Genomic DNA, 24062 nt, shown 5'->3' with positions numbered 1-24062 from the left:
TTAGAAATTTGCTGCATGATTTAGGAATATCTTGGGTAGTCAAAAAGAAAGCTCTTGGTTGCAAGATTACAATTAATCAAATCTTCAGGATTATGCATGGACCCCCTTTTTAGAATGGCGTAGCAACGCGCGCCGGGTCCTCTAGTTATCTCTGAAAATTTCTCTCGATCTGTATAACTGTGGCTGTCACTCAGTGTCAAATCATTAGTCGCTCACATCATTTCTCCTGCTGTAAGGTCAACCGTACCGTGGGTATGCCTCCAGTGCATTTCAATTCGTTCCGTTAGTTCAAAGCATTTTCAATTTGCTTATTGTTTCTCTAACTAACTGTGTGCATTTCAACTCCGTAGAGAACTTCCGGCTTGATTAACGGTTTGTATATTGTCTGCTTCAGGTGGTGGCGTATGCTTCTTGGTCTAAACGGTTCGTTTTTGTTTTCTATATTGGGGTGCATTTTAAAAGTACGAGAAATAAACATGTAACGAAAAGTGGTTATGTTTTGCACGCTTATAACTCAGCCATTTTTCAACGGGGTTTAGAGATATTTGCATCAATCGATCAGAAATGTTTCTAAGAATTGTTCGATATAGCAAATATGATAGAAATTTGTAATATCACTATTGAAACAAGCATAAGCATCAATCACTGTCTAGAATTAACGAATCAACCAATCACATGTAAGCATGATTTTGCTTCCCAGACCCGCGACACGTCGCGACGGTAGGTTTATATACTTGTGAATTTAACTACCTCAACATTGAAAAAAGCGACACGGCTTTCCCGTCCAATAGGAAAAGATTTATTTGTTTCAATTAAACCTAGAACAAGTTGATGTCTTGAAAGTCGTAGAAAAGAGCAACCATCCCTTCCTGTCATCAATAATAATTCTAAGAATATTCACGAAACTGCCCAAGTAGCGCACTTTTGTCATTTCTGGTTGCAGCAACCTATTTATGACTGAAATTGGTCATTAATCGGTTACTACAACTAGTTTATAACAACTGTGCTAGTAGGGTGAGCTCTTGTAGGAAAACGAGGAATATTCATGCATGTGATGTGACGTAGCAATTCTCTGAGCGAAGAATCAAAGAATCGCTCAAAGATCTGTGCTAGTTAGTGGCTTGCAATTCTTCACATGCTTTTGGCTATGCGAATTGATAAAAAGGATATTTCAAAGCATTTGTTAATAATACAGAAAAATTACAAAATTTTGTAAAATGTAACGTATAGTCGAATATTACCTACATTCGTAGTTCTAAGTAAACGCGTCCGTGTCCTTAGCACAGACTTTCATACGTTTTTCTCCACAAGATCGTGGTCAATTCGTACCGCACTCGTTGATACTTGGCCAAATTCTCCCTTATGGCGACAAGGCATAACCGCTGAAATTTGAAACAAAATAGAGAGAAATAAAGGTAAATCTCCGTTTTGATTCAAAATTTAACGGTTTTCGAATGCCTTGTCGCCTTTGTAGTTTATAGTCTTTGTAGAGATATAATGGATAAGAGGCTGAGAACCATTGTAGGATCTATTGGGTTTAGGCTGGATTTAAAATCGAGATGAATTTTCATCTAGTGAATGCAAATTGATTTATTCTTTCATGTCAGTATGAAATTTTTGTGCTCGTCCATGATAAAAAGAAGTAAAATTCTTCTGTGATACTATACTCTATTAACAGTTGTTTAATTTCTAGAATAAGCAAATGTGAACCAGATCGTGTGTTTTTCATGTGTTTTATGTGTGTTCTATTTCTTCAACCTTATTAAGTGCTAATGCAGAACCAGTTTACTGTAGGCAGAATCGACCAAAAAACGGAACTTTTTGTTGCCGCTACTCACTTTTAAGTGACTTTTCTTATGTAAAAAATCACGAGAAATTGATTGGCGATGGTCTCAACGCGCGAAAATGACGAAAAGTAGCCCATTTTGCCCCATTCACCATTATTTTCTAATAGGTTTGAAAGAATCATGTACATACTCTCTCTAATTTGAGATTCTGTGATAAGGAATGAAGAAGAATGTTTGGAAAAAGGTATATGAACAATTTTGACGTTCATTTAATAAAAACCAGTCAAATTTATGAAATTTTGTGAAAATAATTATAACACATTAAAGCGTACGGACGCTACACTCTTTTCAGGCGGCATATCGCGGCGAAACTTTTTGGGAAAGCGCAACAAAAGAAAAGGGATGTAGGCTGAATTTAGCAGCAGGCTAAAAATGCTCCGCTACCCTATCAAGCTTAAAACAGAAGGTGGGTCATCGAAAACGGTAACTTTGACCGCTGTAAGAAAGACAACATGAGCCCAATGTAATTGCGCCTCTGAAATTTGATTGTGTCGCTTTTAACGTAAACGTGAATCAAACGACTGCTAAGTAATGGTCTACTATACTGAAACAATTCGCGAATTTGTTCCTGAACGAGGGGTTCCGAGATCAAGGAATTATTGTATTTGAAGTTCGACAGATCAATGTGTAACCTGTAATGATCGACGGCTTCAAACTACGAGTAATGCTGAACAAAGTTAATCAAAGAATTATTCAAAATTCACTTCTATACTACAGTATGTACATGATTGATAAATGAACTCTTCAAAAGCTCCATTTCGATAAAAGCTTTTTCGCCGACTTTATCGTTTTACCTGGTCTTAAATTCAGTCGGTAAGAAAAAGCTCCTCCCCAAGTGTGTTCTGATGTGTTTGTGTAACAGCTGGCTGCACGCGAGTACAGACAATGTTGGCCGATTCTTTCGCTTCCTACTATTGCACGATTAACCCAGACCGTAGGTTCTTGTGCACCACCATCAATTGCGAATGATCGCGTCGGTGTTGGTAATGAAATTACACCTGAGCGCACGGCGACTGTACGGTACAGCTGGCTGGCTGAACAATACATTAGCGCCCATTCGTTGTTCTCCGTTCCGTGGTGCGCCCCACTGCATTGTAGCTCGCCTCGCATCGCAGTCGCAGTAGTCGTGGTTCGAGATGCGTGGAAGGTAGATGCGGTGCTTGCTTAGCAGCTGCTGACGATTCTTCTGTTTCGGCACCTTCTGGGTTGCGGTTGTGGCGGTGGATAAAACCGTTCTTCGCTTTTGGCACTCCAAACGCAGTATTGCGTCCGGTTGAGATCGCGTTAATTACAGTTTCAGTTCAAAGGTGCATCTATGGTGTCAATGTTAACACATTTTGTATTCAAGTGCAACGAAGTTAACTTGTGAGAACGATTTTCATAGTAAGTTAATGTGCGGTAGTTGTAAACTGGTTTCCATGAAACCGTAATTTGGTGATCGATGCTTCGGGCGACAGTTCAGTTGATTGTGCAAACATTTTCACTGTATTCAGCTAGTAATTGCAAAGTGTGGTTTCATTGAAATGTTACAGGGAAGCTCGGTAGATATCGGAAAAATGGTCGGTGTTTGTCTTTGTTCGCTTCTGGAGTGACCAATATTTGCCGTATATCTTTGAGTGTTGTTTATCATACCCGTTCAGACAATAGAATTTTAGCAGAAACCTTCAAACACTTATCGATTGGTCAGTAAGCGTATCTTATCGGTGAGTAATAACCTGATAAGGAAGCAATACTGGAATATTTCATTTAACTTCAACGAGATCGGTTGATTGGGGGTGCTTTTAGTGATATGACAATCCAAATCGTCTAGATTGTTTAATTGAAGTACATATTCGTTTTCGGTACATTTTAGACTCCGAGCTTGAGTGGTTGTTTTAGTGACGCAAAACATGAGTAGTGATTGAACTTTTGGCACATCAGTGAACGTAACAATGATGGATTGGCGTGTATTCTGAGTGAGAAGAATGATAAATCCTTGAAAATGTGAAATGGTGATGAAACGTAAGCGAGTATTGATAATTCCAAACAACCTATTTAACATCTGCTCTCGCAAATTTATTATAATCAGATGGTAGTGATTCGTTTGCGTACGCAATTGGTGTTTCGCTGTGGCAATTATTAACGGTGTTATTGTTCTGAAATAAGGCTTGCCACAGTGAATCTCTGTTTGTGCTGAACAAATAGAAATTTTTGACACGTGCAGGTATTACCTACTCTGTAAAGCAAACCTAATCAAATAAGAAAATATCGCACACTTTTCTCTTTGAAATATTAAAATCTAACCCTTCAAACAGGTCTGAGATAATTATGTTCTTTTGTTGTCTCTGACAGATAGTGTCTGTTTAAAAACAATTTATAATTCTGAAATCGGTAACATTTTTCTGAGTTTTTAAATAACTGGCCTTTCATTAACGGATTCCTTTATTTTGAGTGCTTGTTTGAAAATTACATGGATCGCAAAAATATTGAACTGTCAAAAAACTACGACTTTTTTAACAAGAAGTAAGAACTTGGTAGTTTAAAATGACCTCTTTTTTTATTTGTTTGTTTATTCAACCAAAATTTCACCAAAATCTTGACGAGATATATGATTAGTAAACTTTTGGAATTTGTGTATGAAAATAAAAGAATGAAAATTAGAAAGTTGTCATTTATTTCTTTGAACATGGTGGACGACCAGTCTTCGTGCCAATTTATTATGTTCATTACAAAATAAATGCGTCTGCGTCACACTTCATTTTCCATTTTGCTAACAAATATAGATCGCAAAATTTTATGCTCAAACCCCAAGTACTCGTCGTTCAGCGCCCGTGATTCATGTCTCTAAAGGGCCACCGGGAGGATTAGTGTTCTAGTGGGCGTCAATTTTGTGCGAGTTTATAAACTGAGGAACTTAATCCGTAGAAAACCCGATTCGCAGCTGCAATTCGTCGTTTTACTTCACACTTCACTATACTCCCGTTTCTTTCCATGTTCGCACTTAGTATTACACCCTCCAAGGCAATGTGTTGAATAGCAGGTTAGAGAGTGCATCCCCTTACTTTAGTCCCCCAGTTCAGTTCAACGTCACGAAGGCGACTGAGGTCTCACTCGCTATTTTGGAGCATGATTTTGACCCATCTAGCGTCACGCCAATCAGTTTAATTAGTTTCACGAAAAACCATGTTCTAGTATTATCTGCCACTGCTGATTTCCTTTGACTGAATTGTACGTCGCCTTAAAGTCCACAAACAAATAATGAATTTGCAAGTTGTACTGCCGAAACTCGTCTAGTATGTAATTGATGCAGGGTAAACATGTGTACATGTAATGCATCGATGGTTTTTCCTCGAGCTTATCGATTCCGTGTCGAATTCAGCAAACATCTCCACGTTTCTCGGTCTTGGGATGCCGGTGTCCAGTCATTCCTAACATCCGCTGCTCTAGCATTCTCGTCAACAGCGCTGATCCAACGGATACGGAGTCAGCCTCTGTCGGGTTCTCTGCTAAACATTGTTTCCGCTGGTCTCTCATCCGGCATCCTTGCTACACGGTCAACCCATTGTAGCCTGTCGTGTTTTAGTCGTTTCACAATATCTACATCTTTGTATAATTGGTATATTTCATGATTCATGCGCCTGCGCCACACTCCTTCGTCTAATATGCCGCCAAGACTTCGCAGGATATTACGTTCAAAATCAAGAGCTGATGAGTCCGTCGGTCGCTCTCTTTCCACGTCCACGCTTCGTGACCGTAGAGTACCACCGGGAGAATTAGTGTCTTATAGAGTGCGAGTTTTTTGCGGAGGTGCAGCGTGCAGGCTACGGGACCTCAGCTGGCGACGTAATCCATACAAGAAGGCCCTGTTGACAGCCGCTATCCGCGTTTTTACTTAACGACTCACACGTTGTTACATGTCACTAACTGCCCAGTTAGCTTCGAGGTACGATGCTGGTCTAACAAGCTAGTCGTCGTATGTTTGAATCTCGGCTAGGCGGTGCATGCTAGTTAGAGTCAATAGGATCGTTGCACTGGCCCCGTAATTTTCCTGTACTCTAACAGCCGGCTGCGAAGTCTACCGATAAAGAAGGGTAATGTCTAAAGACGGTATAAACCCATGGCTTTGCTTTGGCTTTTTACATGTCACTAACGTACCAAGGTAAACAAATTCGTCGACCACTCCAAAAGTATCTCCATCACCACGGCAGTTCCAAAACCCGAAGAGCTACTACACTCTCTACCAGCCACCGTATAATTTGTATTGGTAGAATTTATTATTAGCCCTACCCTCGCAGCTTCCTGCTTAAGATGCGTGTACGCTTCTTCCACAGCCCTTGATTCATGCACCTCCACTACTCTTTGCTTTCAGCTTGTACTTCGTCAAATAAGTCCTCCGTGAGCATGGTCTATCGGTCTAATAGGGGGTTTGTACATTGCCAGGTTCCTAAGGTGGCTTATGCCTCTTAATCGCAGCGCTCAGCGCAGCGCAGCGAAGCTCAAAGTAGGCCCGTTGTCTTGCTTGAATATGCCGCTGGATCTTCTTATTTGTGTTGTTATCCGCGGCTACAAGCGATCCCACATACACGAGCTCATCTACCACTTCTGGTTCGTCGCCGTCAACGATTACCGTCCGCAAAAAAAGCACGTTCGTCTCATTTGGTCCGCGTTAAATCAGACCAGAAAAATCGCAAAATTTAAAAGAATGCGTTAATGACAGCAAAAGATCAAGAATTTTTTAAGCTACATTTTACTCTAATAAGACTACATAAATGTTGCAAATCCTTTTGGCCCTTCATACAGGACCTGATGAACGTGACCAATGGTTATGTTTGTACAATACCCCTTGTCAGATAAGCCCTTTGCTATGAACGGTTGTTCTGCTGCGATAAGTGGTAGTCCCCAAACATACATACATACATGCATACAATAAGACTACATAAATGTTGCAAACAGTCAGTGTTATGAGATGATTTCGAACAATTGATAGCTACAAAACTTACCAGCAAACTTTGAATGCATTTTTCTTGAAATAAGATTTTTGTCACTTGGCTCGGTCTGACTTAACAGCGACCATTTGAGCTATTATCATTCATGTATTTGGTTTTCGATGCGTTCATTTAAAGCCCAATCCTGCTAGGCTCTACCTACATGGCCTTCGTAGTGGCAAAGTTTCTGTCACCTGCTTAGCCACCTGGCAAAGTCATCTGCTTAGCCAAGTTTGTTACATTTACTGAGAATCAAACCTCTCTTTTCGAAATCTGATCGTCGGATCACCTTAAGAGCGATGTTGAGAATCATACAGGATAAGTTGTTCTTCAGCACCCTCGCTGCGTCTCGAAGAGACTCAGTTCTATGGACTTTAACAGCCTCTCCCAGCCGAGATTCGAACATACAACGTACCTCAATGCCGGCTGGGAAGCCATAACTTTAACTCTGTTATTTCAATTTGATTTTTTGTCTGATGAGCAAAGCAAAGCCGTGGGATTAAACGTCCTTTCTAAGACGTGATCCTTCTCCATCGACAGACTTCGCAGTCGGCTACTAGAGTACAGGACAGTTACGGGGCTAGTGCAAAAATCCTACTGACTCTATCTAGTAGCACCGCCTAGCCGAGATTCGAACATGTAACGACTGGCTTGTTAGACCAGCATCGTACCTCAAAACCAACTAAGCGGCATATGTCTGATGAAGAACACTCAATTTCAACCAAAATAGTATTTAACTGAAAATAATACTGCATTGAATAAGCTGCTTACGGTTAGGCTATATCGTATTTGTTCTTATAACCCCCCCCCCCCCGAAAATAAAAGTTTCGGTATGCTACCTTACCGGGGTCGCGATACAAAATTTGGGTAATATCAGCTTTGCGAGGTATTGAAAGTTTAAGTCTCATTTTTAAACAGTTTCAATCAAATACAATTTCAAAATTGGAAGACATCGAGTACTCATAAATAAAACTTATGACTCACGTGATCTTAGATGATATAAACCACGTTGAATTATACGAGAAACGGGTCAAAAAATGCCCACAATTTGGCCGTTTTATTTAGGCAGGTTATTTTTTTATAAACAATCCATTTTTGTATTGAATAATGCCGCTGCGGTAGTTTACAAAATCCGTTAGAATTAATAGTTGTAAAAGCACCCTGCAGCTTATAAAATCCTATTTGTAACTATTTTCATCAACAAATGTAGAGTGATTGGTCTCTTTTGGACAGATCGTTACACGTTTATATTTTGTATAGGGTAAATTAACCATTAGTGAACCCTTCAGTGATTGAGTTGTTTTCTTCTATGAATTATTTTGAACAGGCTAAGCATCTAACCGATGGCATTTACAATATTAGTAGCTTTCGTTTAAACCCAAAAAATCTCAATTTATGTTACAAATCTTTATATTCCACATATTTTTCAAAACAAATCTCAATGTCCGTTTTCCTTGTGGACACTTGTGGTTTACAATACCATAACGACTAGGAATTCTAGTGTATTTTGCGTGGAGAAGGTCCACTAATGGCAGTATATTTTGCATTGTTAACCGTATAATGAACCCTCATTTGGTTGAAAATGTCGATTTTATGACATTAATAATTAAATGCAACTAAAATTTGATAAACTAGAATGTGTGTTCTTTTTAGTACTTTCTGTTTAATGTCATATATCCTCAGCAATAAGAAGTTAATGCTTAACTTACACGCAAAATAATCCACACGTCCTTTTTACGTGAAAAATCACGTAGATTTCTCTACAGGGAGTTACGTGATTTTCAGCTGATTGTTATTGTAAAAAATAATAACATCAACCTGATTTTCACGTTAATGTGTTAATGTTTATGTGTGCGAATTACCTGAAATTCACGTAAATAGTACAGGAAAAGTTGGATGGAAAATATTAACATAGCTTTTCCAATAATTTCGACGTGAAAATTATTTTGAGTGTAGAAATAAGAAGTTACCAAACGCCGAAATAGTACCCGAGGTCCATTACAGGTAAAGAGTCCATTATAGGTTAATTTACCTTATTTAACGTAAATATGTAACTGGTACATTTAACAGAAACAGTTCTAATCTATGAGATCATCACACACAATATATCTTGATCATACAAATCATGGTCCTGCTAATGGGAATCAAAATCCAAATTTTTTCCAAAAATGAACTCATGAGGTATTCCAGAATCCCGCTTTTGGGCCTAAAAACTACTTCCCAAATTGGGCTCTCCGACGAAAAGTTAATTACTGCGGATTTCCCGTTAAATCAGTGTGATAATCAAGTTTCCGGATGCATTCGAAGGAAAGTTTCGATAAAATCCAACCTTCTGAGTTGGCAATACGATCACTAAAATATTAGCTATATGATGTTTTCAAACAAAATGAATCAAATAGCGAAATTTGTTAAAAAAAGTACATATTACTATTTACACCTTTGAATCTTTGATCGATAACTGACGATTATGACACCAGTACAACGGTAAAAACCGAATAATCACAATATCAAACCAGAAAATGAGCATTTTTGGAATATAAGTTGGGGAATATCGATGGTTAATTTTTTTTTGTTATGGGACTTTTCTCTGTCACTTCTAAATGCTGTTTGAGGCTGATACTGTAAGTAGGTGGATTTGTAAAGGTTTATATTTCCATTTTTTTCTTTTGTTCATTGCGGAAGACGATGGGTGAATGGAGTTCGGTTTGGTGTTTCCTGATTTGTTATGGTTTCCTCTTTCGTATGAACAATTATTCTGATTCCGGTGTTTTCTCCAATGCTGAATATGTCTAAGCATCGCATCGAGGCGACCGAAAAAGAGCTATAGTGTTAACTATATATGCGCTGCGAATAAGGCTTTTATATTATATTTTGAATCTGTATAATTAACTAAGCGAAATTGATCCAATTAACTCAAATTTGATTTTTCCTTGTTCATAGGGTCAATTAACCCTTCAGGCTGCCGAAGATGAATAACACATTCCAATGGATATGTGATTCTGCATAATGTGATGTTCCGTTTCCAAGGTACATAAAGACTGCGGTTAAATTTTGAGCCCCAATATTTAGTACCGAGAATCGATATTCAGGGTAGTATTTATGTTCATTAAAATACTTTGAGTATTTTTTCTGCAACATTTTATGTCAATTTTCTAACAATTTTTTATATAACACTATAACAATTTTACTGATACAAAATTTACCATGCATCGCATTTAAATAAAGAAATTTTGTTTGCCAAATTAGATTGTTAATACTTCATCAACATGATTAGGTAAATTTTGCTGAATAAGTAACATAACGACTCAGTAATTAGTTATATCTATGGGACCATTTCAGAGCGGTAGAAGGTTAAACATCTTGTCACCTCGTGTTTCCGAGCAAATTGTTCGAAGGGTGTTAGCTATTGCTGAATGAAGTTAATTATTCACTCTAACGCGAAACGACCGTAACAATGGTTAGTATTTAAGTTTGGTATATGATATATAGCTTTTACTTTAGTATCGAAAAATACAACTTAAAATGCAATGCGGAAAAAATATTTACTAGTCAATTCTTTTTCGTGCATATTGCTTCAAAGCTGTGAATATGAGATACGTATTATTTCTTGTAATATAACATTCTCGTTCATACTAAACTCATAAAACCAAATACAATACTTTTTATCTAATACATGTTGTAATGTGTGGTGCGATTCATGCAGATTATACTTTTATTGAATGTACCGCCCCAGCAGCGTACACAATAAAAAACACAAATTGGCAGACTCATAATAATCTGCCTATCTAATGCAAGTGATGTAATTTTATTAGCTAGAAGTTATCTGTATCGGCAGCAACTATTGTTTTTCTTACTTTCGCTTCACACCTCCAATAACATTTCGTTCCGCCACTTTTCGCGAAATGAAATTGTGCACCTATCTTTTAACGGTTTCCCATTTGCCTTCGGTTAGCTTTCAGCTTATTTCACACGAGCACAGATGCTTTTCCTATCATGAAAGGTAAATCTTTACTACTCCCATTCATAATTCAATCCATGAGTTCAGAATCATCACGAAGAGTGCACGCGTTCGAGGAAATCGTCGTTGGTTTTCTAGCTTGTTCCATTCTTTTCTTTCGTTTTGAAATGTATTATAAAGGGTGTTCCGAACTAGAGAGTGAACAACGATATGAAGATAGAAAGTGATATAGTAAATAAGAGGAACGATGCATCACACCACTAATTATGCTAACAATGTTAGTTTTTCCTACAGTATCTACCTACTCAACGCTCAACAACTGTTTTTACTTTCCACGGAAAAGATCTTGTGCGGGTGATAAAACTAAGTGAAACGGAGCTTACGTCGGTGCTAGTACTTCTTCGAGTAAATTAATCAATCAACATCAATGACAACGGAAGGGGCCGCTAGTTAGCAGATAACAGGAGTGATGTCATCAGATAGGATACACAGGTAAGTCCAAAATCATTATGCACTGATTTGGTGAAGCATGCTATAAGTTATAACATGCTTACTTAATTTGTATTTTTTTAGAATCGATAGACACTTCAATACATGTGTCGACTTGTAAGGCAGTTGTCGTACGGTCTTATCCAGGCTGATAATAATTCTTAATGTCAGTGTCGTCTCACTAGCTTCCTAACTAAACTAGAACCTGTTTTAAGTCCATTCATTTTACGTCCACTTTTTTACGTCCGTAATTTGAATTAAAAGAGAGGACCTCTTTTTTAATTTATTAATTCAAATTTTTACGTCCAAAATTGAAATTAACCGTTTATGTGTGCAACAGGGAACCCAGGTACCTTTTCAGTTTAAAAATAGTTATAACTCATTCAATTTAAAACATACGTCATTGAAATTTTGCGACATCGTAAAACTCGTTGATCTTACATAGTTGAGGTAATTTGGTGAATATCCATAAAGGGGATTAGCAATGAGAGGCATTTGATTTTTTTTATTACGTAAGAGGGCGACAAGGGTACCCGGGTACCCATGATTGGCTATGTCAATAACTTTGGTTATTTTGAACCGATTTGAATGAAACCAGTGGCATTTGATTCGTACATTCATCCAGTTTTGAATAGGTAAAGCATTTGGTAATCAAATGACAAGCACTTCCCGGGAATCGATAAATCCGGAGCAATATCCGGTAAAAGGTGGGAAGCCGCTTGTTTTGAAAGAATATCAGCTTTCTGCAAAGCTATTAGCTTTGAACTTGACATTGTGGACCCTTTTTTCACCTAATGATATAAACTGGTCACTTTAGATCGCATTGGCTCTTCCAGAATTGGGTTCCTGTAGGGTTACAGATGGCCAGTTTTGAACTGATATTGTCAGTTTAGTACTGATTGATAATTTCTGGAAACTGGTCCCGAATGTATAACGGATGGTTCTACGTTGTGAACTGTTCCAAAAATGCTAAGCATTATCTTGAATCCTACGGTATCATATGTGACCCCGTAGAAGCCATTTTCGAAATAACCAATCAAAGTACATCGAAATGTAAAAATGTGTATCAACCCAATTCCAAGAACTTTTATACCCATATTGCTAGGTTTTACCTCCAATCCTAGACTGGCCACTGATTCATCCCATTATATGAAATAGTATGATGATGAATTTCAAGAGTTTTGATATCCGCTTGACTGATGCTCCTGCAATACAATCAATTCTCTACCTCACAGCGGACATCACTCTGTCGGAATTCTGGATTTTCGGGTCCCGTATGTCTTTTAATGACCAAACGGCCAAATAATTCAAAACTAGATAAATTAACGAATCAAATGACACCTATTTCATCAAAATCGGTTTAAAATTGTTGATGTTTTAACAATATCAATTTTGGGTATGGGTACCCTTGTCGCCCTGCTAAAGGTGTTTTTTTTTTGTCGCACACATAACGGTTAACGTCCTCGTCAAGTAGGGTACGGGAGGGTAATCCCAGCACGCTACTTATTTCGGCATACATTACTTTTTTGGCTAAACTTTCCCAAATAAAAACTTTGCCGCTATATAACTATTCTGAAACGAATGTTGCACTCATAGGCTTTAATGTGTTATAACTATTTTTATAAAAATGTAAGTAATTTGCTAAATTTTATTCAATAAACATCAAAACCACTGTTTTTTCACTAGCACGTAACCAGGCTGAAAAAACCAGCAGCATTCGCTTCGCTTACGCCAGCAGCAAGCTGCTGCCACTGCAAAACTAATTATCTCCAATGAGCCCGGAATGTAGGCAATAGCGACAGGTTATCCATCGGTCTCTCTTTTGATCTGTTTTTGCAAAGCATCTAATCCCTGGGCAGGCTATTTCGGCCGGTCGGATTTAAAAAACACAGACACCACTATAGAAAATGGGCCCAATTAAGCCGCAGCGCCTTCATCATTTCTCGCGACTATAACTCAAATTCAGTAGCGTTTCATTAAGACCAAAATATACGCCTATATTCAGTAAATATTATTCTATCAACTGGTATAAAGATCTTGTCTCGAATAAATATAGTTTCAACGTAATTCCTGAATATTGTTCAGGCCACTGCTTAATGGGCTGGAAATACCCTCCCGTACCCTACCATGGTAAGGTAATTTCAGGAAATTCGAAATAACGTTTTTTTTCTTTTTACGTTCTAAATGCGAATAAATACCCTCTCTTTTGACTCTCCTCTTTTTTGACGACCGATTTTCTTTTTCGTCCCCCAATAGTGGACGTGAAACGAGACTTAAGCGTATCTCAAATCACAAACAAAAAAAGCGGTTTCACTTAAACACTTTTAAGTCATTCGTGACTTCTGCGGGGTTGGGATTTGAACCCGGGTCCTCGGCGTGAGAGGCGTGAATGCTAACCAATACACCGGGACTGACTCCGAAGCATAACCTCAAAATATTCATTTTCCTTCAGTTTCGTTTGTAAAAATGGTTACTATAAAAGCAGTACAATACTCAACAGTAAACTTAGATTGTGGTGATGAAGAGTATGCTCAATATTTTACAGCATATTAATTTGTTTCATTGAGATCGCTATAAAAACAAATTATTTTTCTGATAATCTTAATTTCGTAACAGTTTTATTCGAGCCGTCCTGTTGCAACATGTGAAAACATAATTAAAAACATAATCAAAAACAACAACAAAATCGCCTCAAGCAGCTCACTTGCTGAGGCATTCCTTCTTAAATGACGAAATTGTTTTTTTTTTGATTCATCATATTTGATTTAGCTGAAACTTTGCATAAGTGTTCTTTTTAAAACACAAAATGTCATTTTTAGTATTTAGTATTTGTATTTGTATTTGACTTTAGTATTTGTCTAGCCTATACTAGGTTCTAAGTTAGAACTTCTAACAATATACCAAAATTCAAATTTATTAGTTAATGGACAACTTGTAAATCGTGGTGGGCATCCAGCACTACCCTTTGCCTTATTGGAGGACGGTGACTGGGCGAGAGCCAAAAATACGATAGCCATACGGACGGTTGCCATACGTACGATTGCCATATAGACGAATGCCATAATGTATGTTTGCCATAATGGACGGGAGCCATACATACGGATGCCATAATGTATATTTGGACATAATGGACGTTTGCCATAATCCATATATTCACCGTTTCCTAGATGATTCAGGGCGAGCCGGCCGCAGGCAACGGCGAGTGTTCGCCGGTGACCCGCCGTCAGAAGCTGCCCCCCCCCCGCAGAAATCACATCTGTCTAGGTCTATCCGTTTTCCTAGGTTTACCGTCCTATAGTTAGTTTTCACTAGTCCTCGCATCGAGATTTTTTTAAACTGGATCAATTAGGCCTCTGGTCGCGCTGGTCCTTTAAGCTTTGGACTGGTCGAAGCGTAGTTCTGGACCTCCATACCAAAAATATGAATTATGGCAAACGTACATTATGGTTCCCGTCCATTATGGCAAACATACATTATGGCATTCGTCTATATGGTAATCGTACTTATGGCAACCGTCCGTATGGCAAATGGTTGTTGGGGTGTCGTCTTGGAGGGCTTATGTGTGTAAATATGCAGTGTGCAAATATAGAAAAGTTACATGAACCAACGCCAACGTGAGTTACAAAGATGATGCGCATTTATAATAAAAATTGCAAAAGAATTGACATCACTATGTCCAGAATACAAAATAAACTACGACCTAGCCATAAGTATAATGTATAGTATTAATTAAACATTGTTATAATATTATTGTATGTAGTTTGCAAATGCTAGTCTACAGATGCTTGAGCAAAGAAGAGAACAGGAGTATTTTCACTTTGCTTAGTTTTCAATACGATGCATTCTTCTCCATTTTGTTTTGTCGGTTTTTTTGTACTCTCTCTTAGTACAGACGACCATATGAGCAACCTGAGCACTGTGCAACCTGTTCCAATAAAGCGATAAAATGTTAACAGTCAGCTCATGGACATGCCTTCTGAACTGCTGACAGTGTTTGTCTTGCGCAGTTTTCTACTCTTCAAAACAATTTGTTTGTGAATTGCAGTGCTGAATGGTGACTCGACTAACCTGTCAGTCAATTTTCTTACTCTTGACTGAATTTTTTAGATCTTAAAGTTTTGTTTTTTAAGCGCTTAATTTCAGTTATCTCGTTGAAGGCTGATCGTAAATCGTTGAAGGCGAAGTAAATATTCAGGCTGTGGCTGTCGTCTAAAAATTCTGTGAATATGAGTTTATACACATAATTTTTCCATTAATTTCAAAGCTGCGTATGATGCCATCAACCGTACGAAAAGCTATGAAAAATCATGGACGAGAACGACTTCTCCGTAAAGCTGATCGAACTGATAACAGCTACGTTGAATGGTAAGCAGTGCTGTGTACAGGTTTCAGGAGGATTGCCGTGTTTATTCGAATCCCAGAGGGGGCTTTGTCAGTCAATGGCCTCAACCCGTTCCGATCAGAAACGTCTCAATCGACGTGTGTTATGGCATACGTTGTATTCTGATCGAAGCGCAATTTTTCAGCGGATCCGACTCCGGATCCGGAGGCGAATGATATCTTATGATGATATTCAGCATAGTTCTACATTTGCTGTCACGAGAATATTGGAAAATGGGGCCCCTAATCTGAAAGATGGGCCCTTCGGCTCTCATTGCGTCTCTGACTCATACCTTCTAATTATATTCTTATCTATCTACCTTTATACAAATTTTGATTTATTACGTTAATTTGAAATATATTCGCGACTCTTTATCTATTTTGATAATCTGTGGATTTCTGACACATTGTTTACTCTTGGTGTTTTACAGCTTTCAATAGACCTATGTTGTCAAAAATACCGAAGCAATACAATTGGCTACTCAGCAACACAAATAATTGTATTATTAACTCTGATTACCATACCATAGGGTAAGCGTACCAGTAGTGGCGCATTTAGTTGTAAAATTTCAAACTTTCGGTCAAAATATAGTGATATAAGAATAAATATACATGTACATGTACACGACATGATTAGTACATTCTTGATCTTACTAAAACTGACTGTAGGAATCATTGAAAATTTGAATTTTGTTAAAAAGAATGTAGAGAGATTTTTTTTTTGACCAACGATACTAATTTTGGTTTTAGTGATGGCGTTTTGGTCATCGGGTTACTAGTAAACTAGTTTATTTGCTGTCTAGGCCAACGTTTCAAGGACTTTATTTCCTCTTCATCAGGGCAAAAACATATTAAACTAATTCTTGTCAAGTTTGTCAACACAGTACGGTTGTGTACAGGAATGACTGTTGTAGTTCGACCAATAGTAGGAAAAACCCACCCCAACAAACTTGACAAGATGAAGAGGAAATAAAGTCCTTGAAACGTTGGCCTAGACAGCAAATAATCTAGTTTACTAGTAACCCGATGACCAAAACGCCATCACTAAAACCAAAAGTTAAAAAGAATGATTATTAATACCATCAGTGTTTTGCCTATAGTGGTGGTATGGTTTCTACCGAAGCTCATAGAGTGGAGGCATCGTGCACCCATAATGTAGGCAACACATTGAACATTCAATTTCTGCAATAAAAATTTATACAAACTGATTCTGTTTGTTTTCATAACAGTATGTGCTCACTTTTTATGCTCGACAGATTTAAATTTCTTAAATTCATTGATAAATAATATCAGAAAAAGATAACATTCAAACCCACTTTCAGCAGCTATGTAGATTTAAATTTTAATCGAAAAATCTTAGCAAAACCAGCGGAATATTAGGGTGAGCTATCTTTTAGTGGATCCTTTACCTATAATGCACCTCGGGTACAGTTTCGGCGTTTATTAGCTTGTGCTACTTATTTCCGAGAAAATATGACATGAAACAGAAAGTACTAAACATACCACACATTCCAGTTTATAGATTTTGCTGCATTCAATTATTAATGCCTTAAAATCGATATTTTCAACAAGTGAGGGTCCATTATAGGTTAACAACGCAAAAGATGGCGCCATTAGTGGGCCCTCTCAATGCAAAATACACTAGAATTCCTATAATAGACCCGGTCGCTATCCTATTGTAAACCACAAGGTCCATTGAAAGAAAACGGACATTCCAATCTGTTTAAAGAATGTGCAAAATATAGATATTTTCAACATAAATTGATATTTTTTTAGGCTTAATCGAAAGTTACTCGTATTGTAAGTGCCATCGGTTGCGTGTTTAGCGTTACCAGTTTAAAATAATTCATGGAAGAAAGCAACTCAAATACTAACTGGTCCACTAATGGTTAATTTACCCTACTATTATTTCGGTAAAAAGCAAAAAGGCGAGACGTTTATTTCAAGTGAACTTTTACCAGATAAAAAAATGAAATATTCTAATTTAAAATTTTAATCAAATTTATCAGTCTGTTTATATCAGACTAAGTACAAAGATCGCAAATCCTTACACACATTCTCTTTTTCTTCACAAGTCAAGGAGGTCGTTTACATAGTGTTGGATTTTAGAATAAGATTTGCCCTGATTTTCTGTCTCAGGTTCCCTAGGTTTTGTTTTTATAACAAAAGGCTATAAGGAAAAGTATTCTGAAGAAACTCTGTCAAGCAACTAAGTTTATGAAAACCATCTCTCAGAACTGTCAAATAAGATCGTTTCGTAATCTCTCACTGGGTTGTTCGTTTGGCTGACAATCTTTATGTAAAAATCAGAATCAAAATTAACAATAATTTATACAATTTATTAATTATTGCAGAGCGGCCAAAGATGGCCTACTGGATGTGCTCAGGGAGGCCACCAGGTCAGAAGCGAACTCCAAAGATGTCGATGGGATGACTCCGGTACTATGGGCTGCATTCGAGGGTCGATTGGAGGCTCTCAAATTGCTGGTCGGAAGAGGGTGAGTTATTTGATGTACAACAAAGAAACGCCATGAAATGAACAATGTGGTCTTGATTTGTTTATTTTAGTGGAGATCCGGATAAATCCGACCAATTTGGTAACACAGCATTACATTTAGCTGCAGCCAAAGGTCACATGCCATGCGTAGATTTTCTGGTACAGTTCGGTGCCAATATTTACGCTTTAGACATTGACAAACACAGTGCGAAGGATTTGGCGGCCATCAATAATCGAGAAAACATCCTTCGCTATCTGGATGCTGCCGTTGCGAATCTAGAAGTTGTTGATAGGTAAGCAACTAGAATATTGTTTCTATAAAATCTACCTAAATGCTCTTCCAGGAAAAAAGCGCGAGATTTTAAAGAAAAAGCAAAAAAGAAATCTGAAAAGCGGGCGCGAGAGTTTGCCAGTAGACAGCAAAAGCTTAACCAGGGACACGACGATGACACCCGGATACGTCCGCATCGACCTTCCAACATGCTGCAGATGTTGAAGCACAAAATATGGTCCGGAAGTCATGGAAATCTGAAAAATTCCCACAAAGATAACGCCAATAATCAAAACGGGACCAAATTTAGCGCGCTGGTGGGTGGCACTGTTAGCGGAGCACGAGGGGCCGTGAAAAAACGAGCTGAGGCTACCAAATTGAAGCAGCAGATCGAAAATGGAGGTAGGTACTTTGGTTTTCTAATTGCACGTTCAATGCTATATTATTTTTAACAATTTATGTCATTGTTTTCTAAATAACAAACCGGAGAAAATTTGCAAAAGTTTAACTATAAAACGTACCTATTTGTTATTTCTAAGATTATGATAGACATTCTTTTTAGGCAAAGTCAAAAACTATCAATTTGGTGTCTAGAATAATTTAAAAATGCCTAATATTATGTGTTTTGAGTTATATTGGAAAATTTTAAATTTGGGAACAAATTTCTGGAATGATATTCCTGACATTTTTAGAACATTAAACATCAAGGCATTCGAACAGCTTTTTTCAAGCATTGCGCATAACTGCATGACTGCTAACTTCCATCTGTACATTTTATTCTATTTTGATTTGACGACACTATCGTTTTCTTTCCGTGTTAGAGCAATCGTTTTCTTGGTAAATTGAAAAGATGTAATGGCTGGCAATACCTAGTCAAGAAAGATCAGTTTCGGCTAGTCGAAACTGATGTACAAACTTAATAAGACAAACCTGGTTGACATGATGGATGTGAATTATGAAAACTAATTATTTCCATTTACTGCTGATCCTATCGGAGCAGTAGATGTGGCAAAAAAGCTTACACCATAAAATCGTCCTCTAACAAAGTCGGTTTATATTCTCTTAAATCTGCTGTTCCATCGCAGCCGTACTTTATAAACATCGCAAGTCATATTTTCAATTATTCTCCGGAGTTGCAGCTTGCGAAATGTTGATGAAATATGATCCAACAACGCTTGAAATTTTATAATCATGACAGTTTCGGTAACAATTATGGCATCTTGCTGTGGGTAAATTTTTTCTTTGTCAGCAGAAGTTTCTGAAGTGGTGGATAGGTATTTGATTTTGTTTCCTGTCCCTACTAGCAGCCGAAATTGATGAAATTTGTCTTAGAACAGATTGCGGTAAATCCTCTCCATCTGATATATTCCCCCTTTATTCGATATTACGGTAAGGAACGGATGAAGCTGGGTCACCTGAAAATAAATGAGCTAAAAATGCACTAAAACGGAAATGGAACTTTTGCATTTAAACGATTGCAAAATTTTTCGTACGAAGTACAACAATGTTGAACGCTGATAAAATATGTACCTCCTGTAAATCATGAATTCTACATGAAGCTAATCCACGATAATCAAACTATTGTTGTACATATAAGCAGTACCTGCAGTGCGTGATTCATAGTCCTCCGCCACTCTCCGCTTTCCGACTGTATTCCGCCAAAAATAGTCCGCAACACCTTTCGTTCAAATACGACAACTACACGTAGGGTCCTCCGTAAGCAAAGTTACTATCTCAAGTCCATAGAAGACTACTGGTCAGGTTAGCGTTTTGTACATTGTTAGCTTTGTGCGGCGGCCTATATGCTTGTTGATCGAAACGTCTTGCGGAGGGAAAAGTAGGCTCGATTTCCAGCTTGAATGCGTCGTTGTATCTTTTTACTCATATTATTGTTGGCGGTGACCAGCGATCTCAAATGTTCAAACTCATCAACCACTTCCAGTTCACCGCCGTCAATAGTCAGTGTCCGTGGGAGGTAAACGTTGCTTTGTCTGGAGCCTCTTCTTACCATATATTTCGTTTTCGACGCATTGATTTGTATCCCTATCCTTCGTTTTTAGGCTGGCGTAGATTGCCTCCGCCGTCCCAAGGTTTCTAGTAATGATATCGAGGTCATCTGCGAAGGCTAGGAGCTAACTACTCTTGCTGAAAATCGTTCCTCTCGTGTCGATGCCTGCTCAACAGATCCCACCTTCAATAGCGATATTAAATAACATACAGGACAGACTATCCCTTTGCTCCAAGGTTCAACTGTATGGTGCTCTGAAATCTACAAAAATATGATGCGAGGGCATGTTGTACTCTCGACATTTCTGGAGGATTTGTCGGAGAATAAAAATTTGATCCGTAGTAGCACAAGCCCCTATAAAGCCTGCTTGACACTACTCTTGCTATTGGGGATAGACGCAACAAAATCTGGGAGAACACCTTGTAGGCGGTGTTGACTAACGTGATGCCGCGGTTATTACAGACCGGCTAGTCGCACTTTTTGTAGATGGGACAGCCTTCACCTTCCATCCATTCTTCCAGTAGTTTCTCCTTCTCCCAAATCCTCATTCAATGGTGTGCCGCTGCTAGCGGTTCTTGGCCATATTTGTAGAGCTCTGTCGGGAGTCGGTCCTTTCTGCCGGCTCTATTATTCTTCAGCGGACGAATTTCTCGCTGGATCTCTTCGAGATCTGGAGCCGGCACGCTATCATTTGTAGGCACTCCGAGGTTATCTTCCGTTGCGTCTCCTTCTGCCATATCGCCGTTGAGGTGCTATCGAAATGCTGCTTCCACCTGTCGACCACCTCGCGTTAGTTTGTGATTAGATCATTCCCCGTCAAACCAATCATTTCTTGTACTCGAGGTTTCCACCGTGGTTTCGGCCTCGTTGACGGCCGAGCGTATCATTCTCCATCCGTTTTCGAGAGTCGAAGCATCTAGCTCCACAGAGGAAGGCAGAGCTTCATCCTGTACCCGGCAACTCACAGATTGTCTAATTGCCGTATGTTTAACCGAGGAGGGTGGGTTTGCCGCGAGGCATAAATCGTCGATAGTTTTAAGCACACACGTACTGCTACTAGGTAATGGTCCGAGTTGATATCCGCACCCCGTAGGGAGCGTCCGTTGGTGATGTTCGAGAAAAACCGGCGCTCGATGAGAATATCGATTTGGTTCTAGGTTCGTTGTTCAGGAGACCTCCAGGTGGCTTTGTGGATATCTTTGTGGGGCAAGAAAGTGCTCCTGATCACCACCCAGTAAACCATTTGGTTTGTATATTTCGGTTGCAACTGAGAGATACGAAATCATATCCGCACGAAAAAGTTATATTTCACACCACATAAGAACATATAAGTACCAAAGTGGAGGCAATATACGTGCAAAAATTTTGATAATTCTATCTTGCATTCTATACAACAATTTTTGAAACACGCAACTTAATAATCCTCAATATACGATTAAGATATAACTAAATGCTACAACCATCTATACTGCTTTACATTTCACAGCCATAAGTTGTATATGACGATATGCACGACCGCAAAACTACTTATTGAACACTTCGCCTCGACACACTCTAATCATTATGCAATTCCAATGTAAAATTGACATGCATACGACTTAATGTGCACTTTCTATTACGATCTTGTGTTATCTGGGCAAGCCTCGACAAGCTGGAAAGTTGATGCATTGCTGGCCGTTATCGTTTGAGTCGGTGTGCAGGCTATGAGGCCGATCAGCGGTCTATACATTGCTTCCCTGCCGACCTGGGCGTTCATATCCCCGATGACGACCTTGATGTCCCTTGTTGAGCAGCTGTCGTACGTTGCATCTGCGCATAGAATGCTTCCTTCTCGTCATCGGTCTACCTTCGTGTGGACGATGCACGTTTATGATGGTGTAGTTGAAGAAACGGCCATTTATCCTTAACACACACATCCTCTCTACAATCACTTTCCAGTCCATTACGCGATCCTGCATTTTGCCCATCACTACGAAGTCTGTTCCCAGCTCGTTGGTCACTCCATCGCTCCGGAAAAATTGGGCTTTGCCGCCACGGATCCTCCACGCCTTCTCGCCTTTGCGACAGATCTTCTGCAGTGCCATGATGCCAAAGTTTCGGGGTTCTACCCTGTCGGGGCAGCACCCTGTCGCCACCAATGAAATTTAGCGATCTGCAGTTCCAGGTACCAAGTCTTCATTCCACATCCTTATTTCGTCGCCTTTGTCCATGCCGAATGCTCCGAGTAGAATTTTCTTGACTCTTTTTAGTGTTCTGTTTTTAGATAGGTAGCCGCACTAGGGCTTACGCTAGCGAGTCTTGTAATGGGGCTGCCATCATACAGTGTCGAGGCTGTGCCTTCTTCCGTGTTGGTATGCGTCCTTAGTTTCCATCGGGCATGCTTACCCGATCCCCGCTAAGGTTGTTCGTATTCCGGGATAGGAATTGCTGGATAAGAGGCAAAGGACTAGTATGGGGTCTGTTTTACACATTATCCAACCATTTACCAACCAGTTTTGTGACTACTGGGAACTGTTCTTCAACTACAAATTGAAAATATGAAAGGAGGCCAAAAAAGTATGAAGGTCTGTACCTAAGGGCACGAACGCTGCGCTAACATAGAACTACGAATGTAGATGCAATTCGATATCGCTGGACATTTTTCAAATGTTCCACAGTTTATTACGCAAATTTATAACTTCGTTAGATGAGGTCGAGATGATATTTTCCCTATATCTTGTGTATCAGTTTCTTCTTATTTATAGTTGTATAAAGAATTAAACCATCAAGTCACAATCACACATCCTTTGGTGATTGTTGGTGATACTACATTTTGTAGATTTTTGAGTGGCTTGTAGCACCAGGTAACTTTGGATAACTGGTTGAAAACTACACACCAGTTGACAATCGATATACGTTTATTGGCTTTAAAATCTTGTTTAGACCATAAAATATTTGTCATTAAACGCAAAACTTTTGGCTAAACAGCAAATAATAATCATATGATGACATTGCGCATCTCGTTTCGAGTGATTTTCGTTCGAGACGCCCATTTGTTTAACGTGGTCGAAACGAACGAAAATCACTCGAAACGAGATGCGCAATGTCACCCGCCCTGGGTTATCATTCACAAAACTAATTCACTCTAATAAATTTATTCGAAAATAATTAAAAACGCCATTTATTATGACATATCGCTTTGATGTATGCTTGTCTTTCAACTAACATGTAAAATGCTAGTTAAAATTACGCAAGAAACAAGATTTTCAATTAATATTATCGTTCTATATACATTGGAGGTTTTCTTGGCACTCTGCTTTTCAGTTATTTCTATTGACAAACAGACACTGAGGAAGCCTGCAAATCGTAGGCGAAATACGTATCTGTCGTGAATAAAATACACATAGTAGAATTAAATTGGATAAGTTTTCTTATTTTTTATTTTTAAGTTATTTCTATACTTTACAGCAGTTATAAATATTAAAAACTTGTAAATAATTTCATGGCTAGTCTTTAAATAAACGCTGAAAATTTGTGCTTCAAGCATGTGTCACATGCTAAAATATTTCATCTACCACGTTTTTATACAAGACTTCAGTTTAGAATATATTTTTATAACATATCGATATAATCGGTTGAAGAGAAGAGATAGGTGCGTTCTTTTCTTCA

The 24062-nt window shown here is 38.6% G+C and overlaps 1 protein-coding gene across 5 annotated transcripts in view; it reads left to right on the top strand.

The window, feature by feature from the left end:
• Positions 1–2957: 2957 nt before the first annotated feature.
• LOC128734350 (pre-mRNA splicing regulator USH1G) overlaps positions 2958–24062 on the top strand; it is a 30168-nt gene continuing 9063 nt past the window's right edge. The window contains exons 1-5 of one of the 5 annotated variants that reach the window (XM_053828506.1): positions 2958–3230; positions 11113–11261; positions 17993–18136; positions 18207–18428; positions 18480–18808. In XM_053828506.1, the coding sequence (XP_053684481.1) occupies positions 11239–11261; positions 17993–18136; positions 18207–18428; positions 18480–18808 (718 nt within the window). In that variant the 5' untranslated portion in view covers positions 2958–3230; positions 11113–11238. The other 4 variants (XM_053828507.1, XM_053828505.1, XM_053828508.1 and 1 more) reach the window with 4 other exon arrangements.

The sequence above is a fragment of the Sabethes cyaneus genome, chromosome 2 (assembly GCF_943734655.1).
Source record: "Sabethes cyaneus chromosome 2, idSabCyanKW18_F2, whole genome shotgun sequence".
In the NCBI taxonomy this organism is placed as follows: Eukaryota; Metazoa; Arthropoda; class Insecta; order Diptera; family Culicidae; genus Sabethes; species Sabethes cyaneus.
Note: the sequence above shows the minus strand (reverse complement) of the source record. Positions and strands in the feature narration are given on the sequence as shown.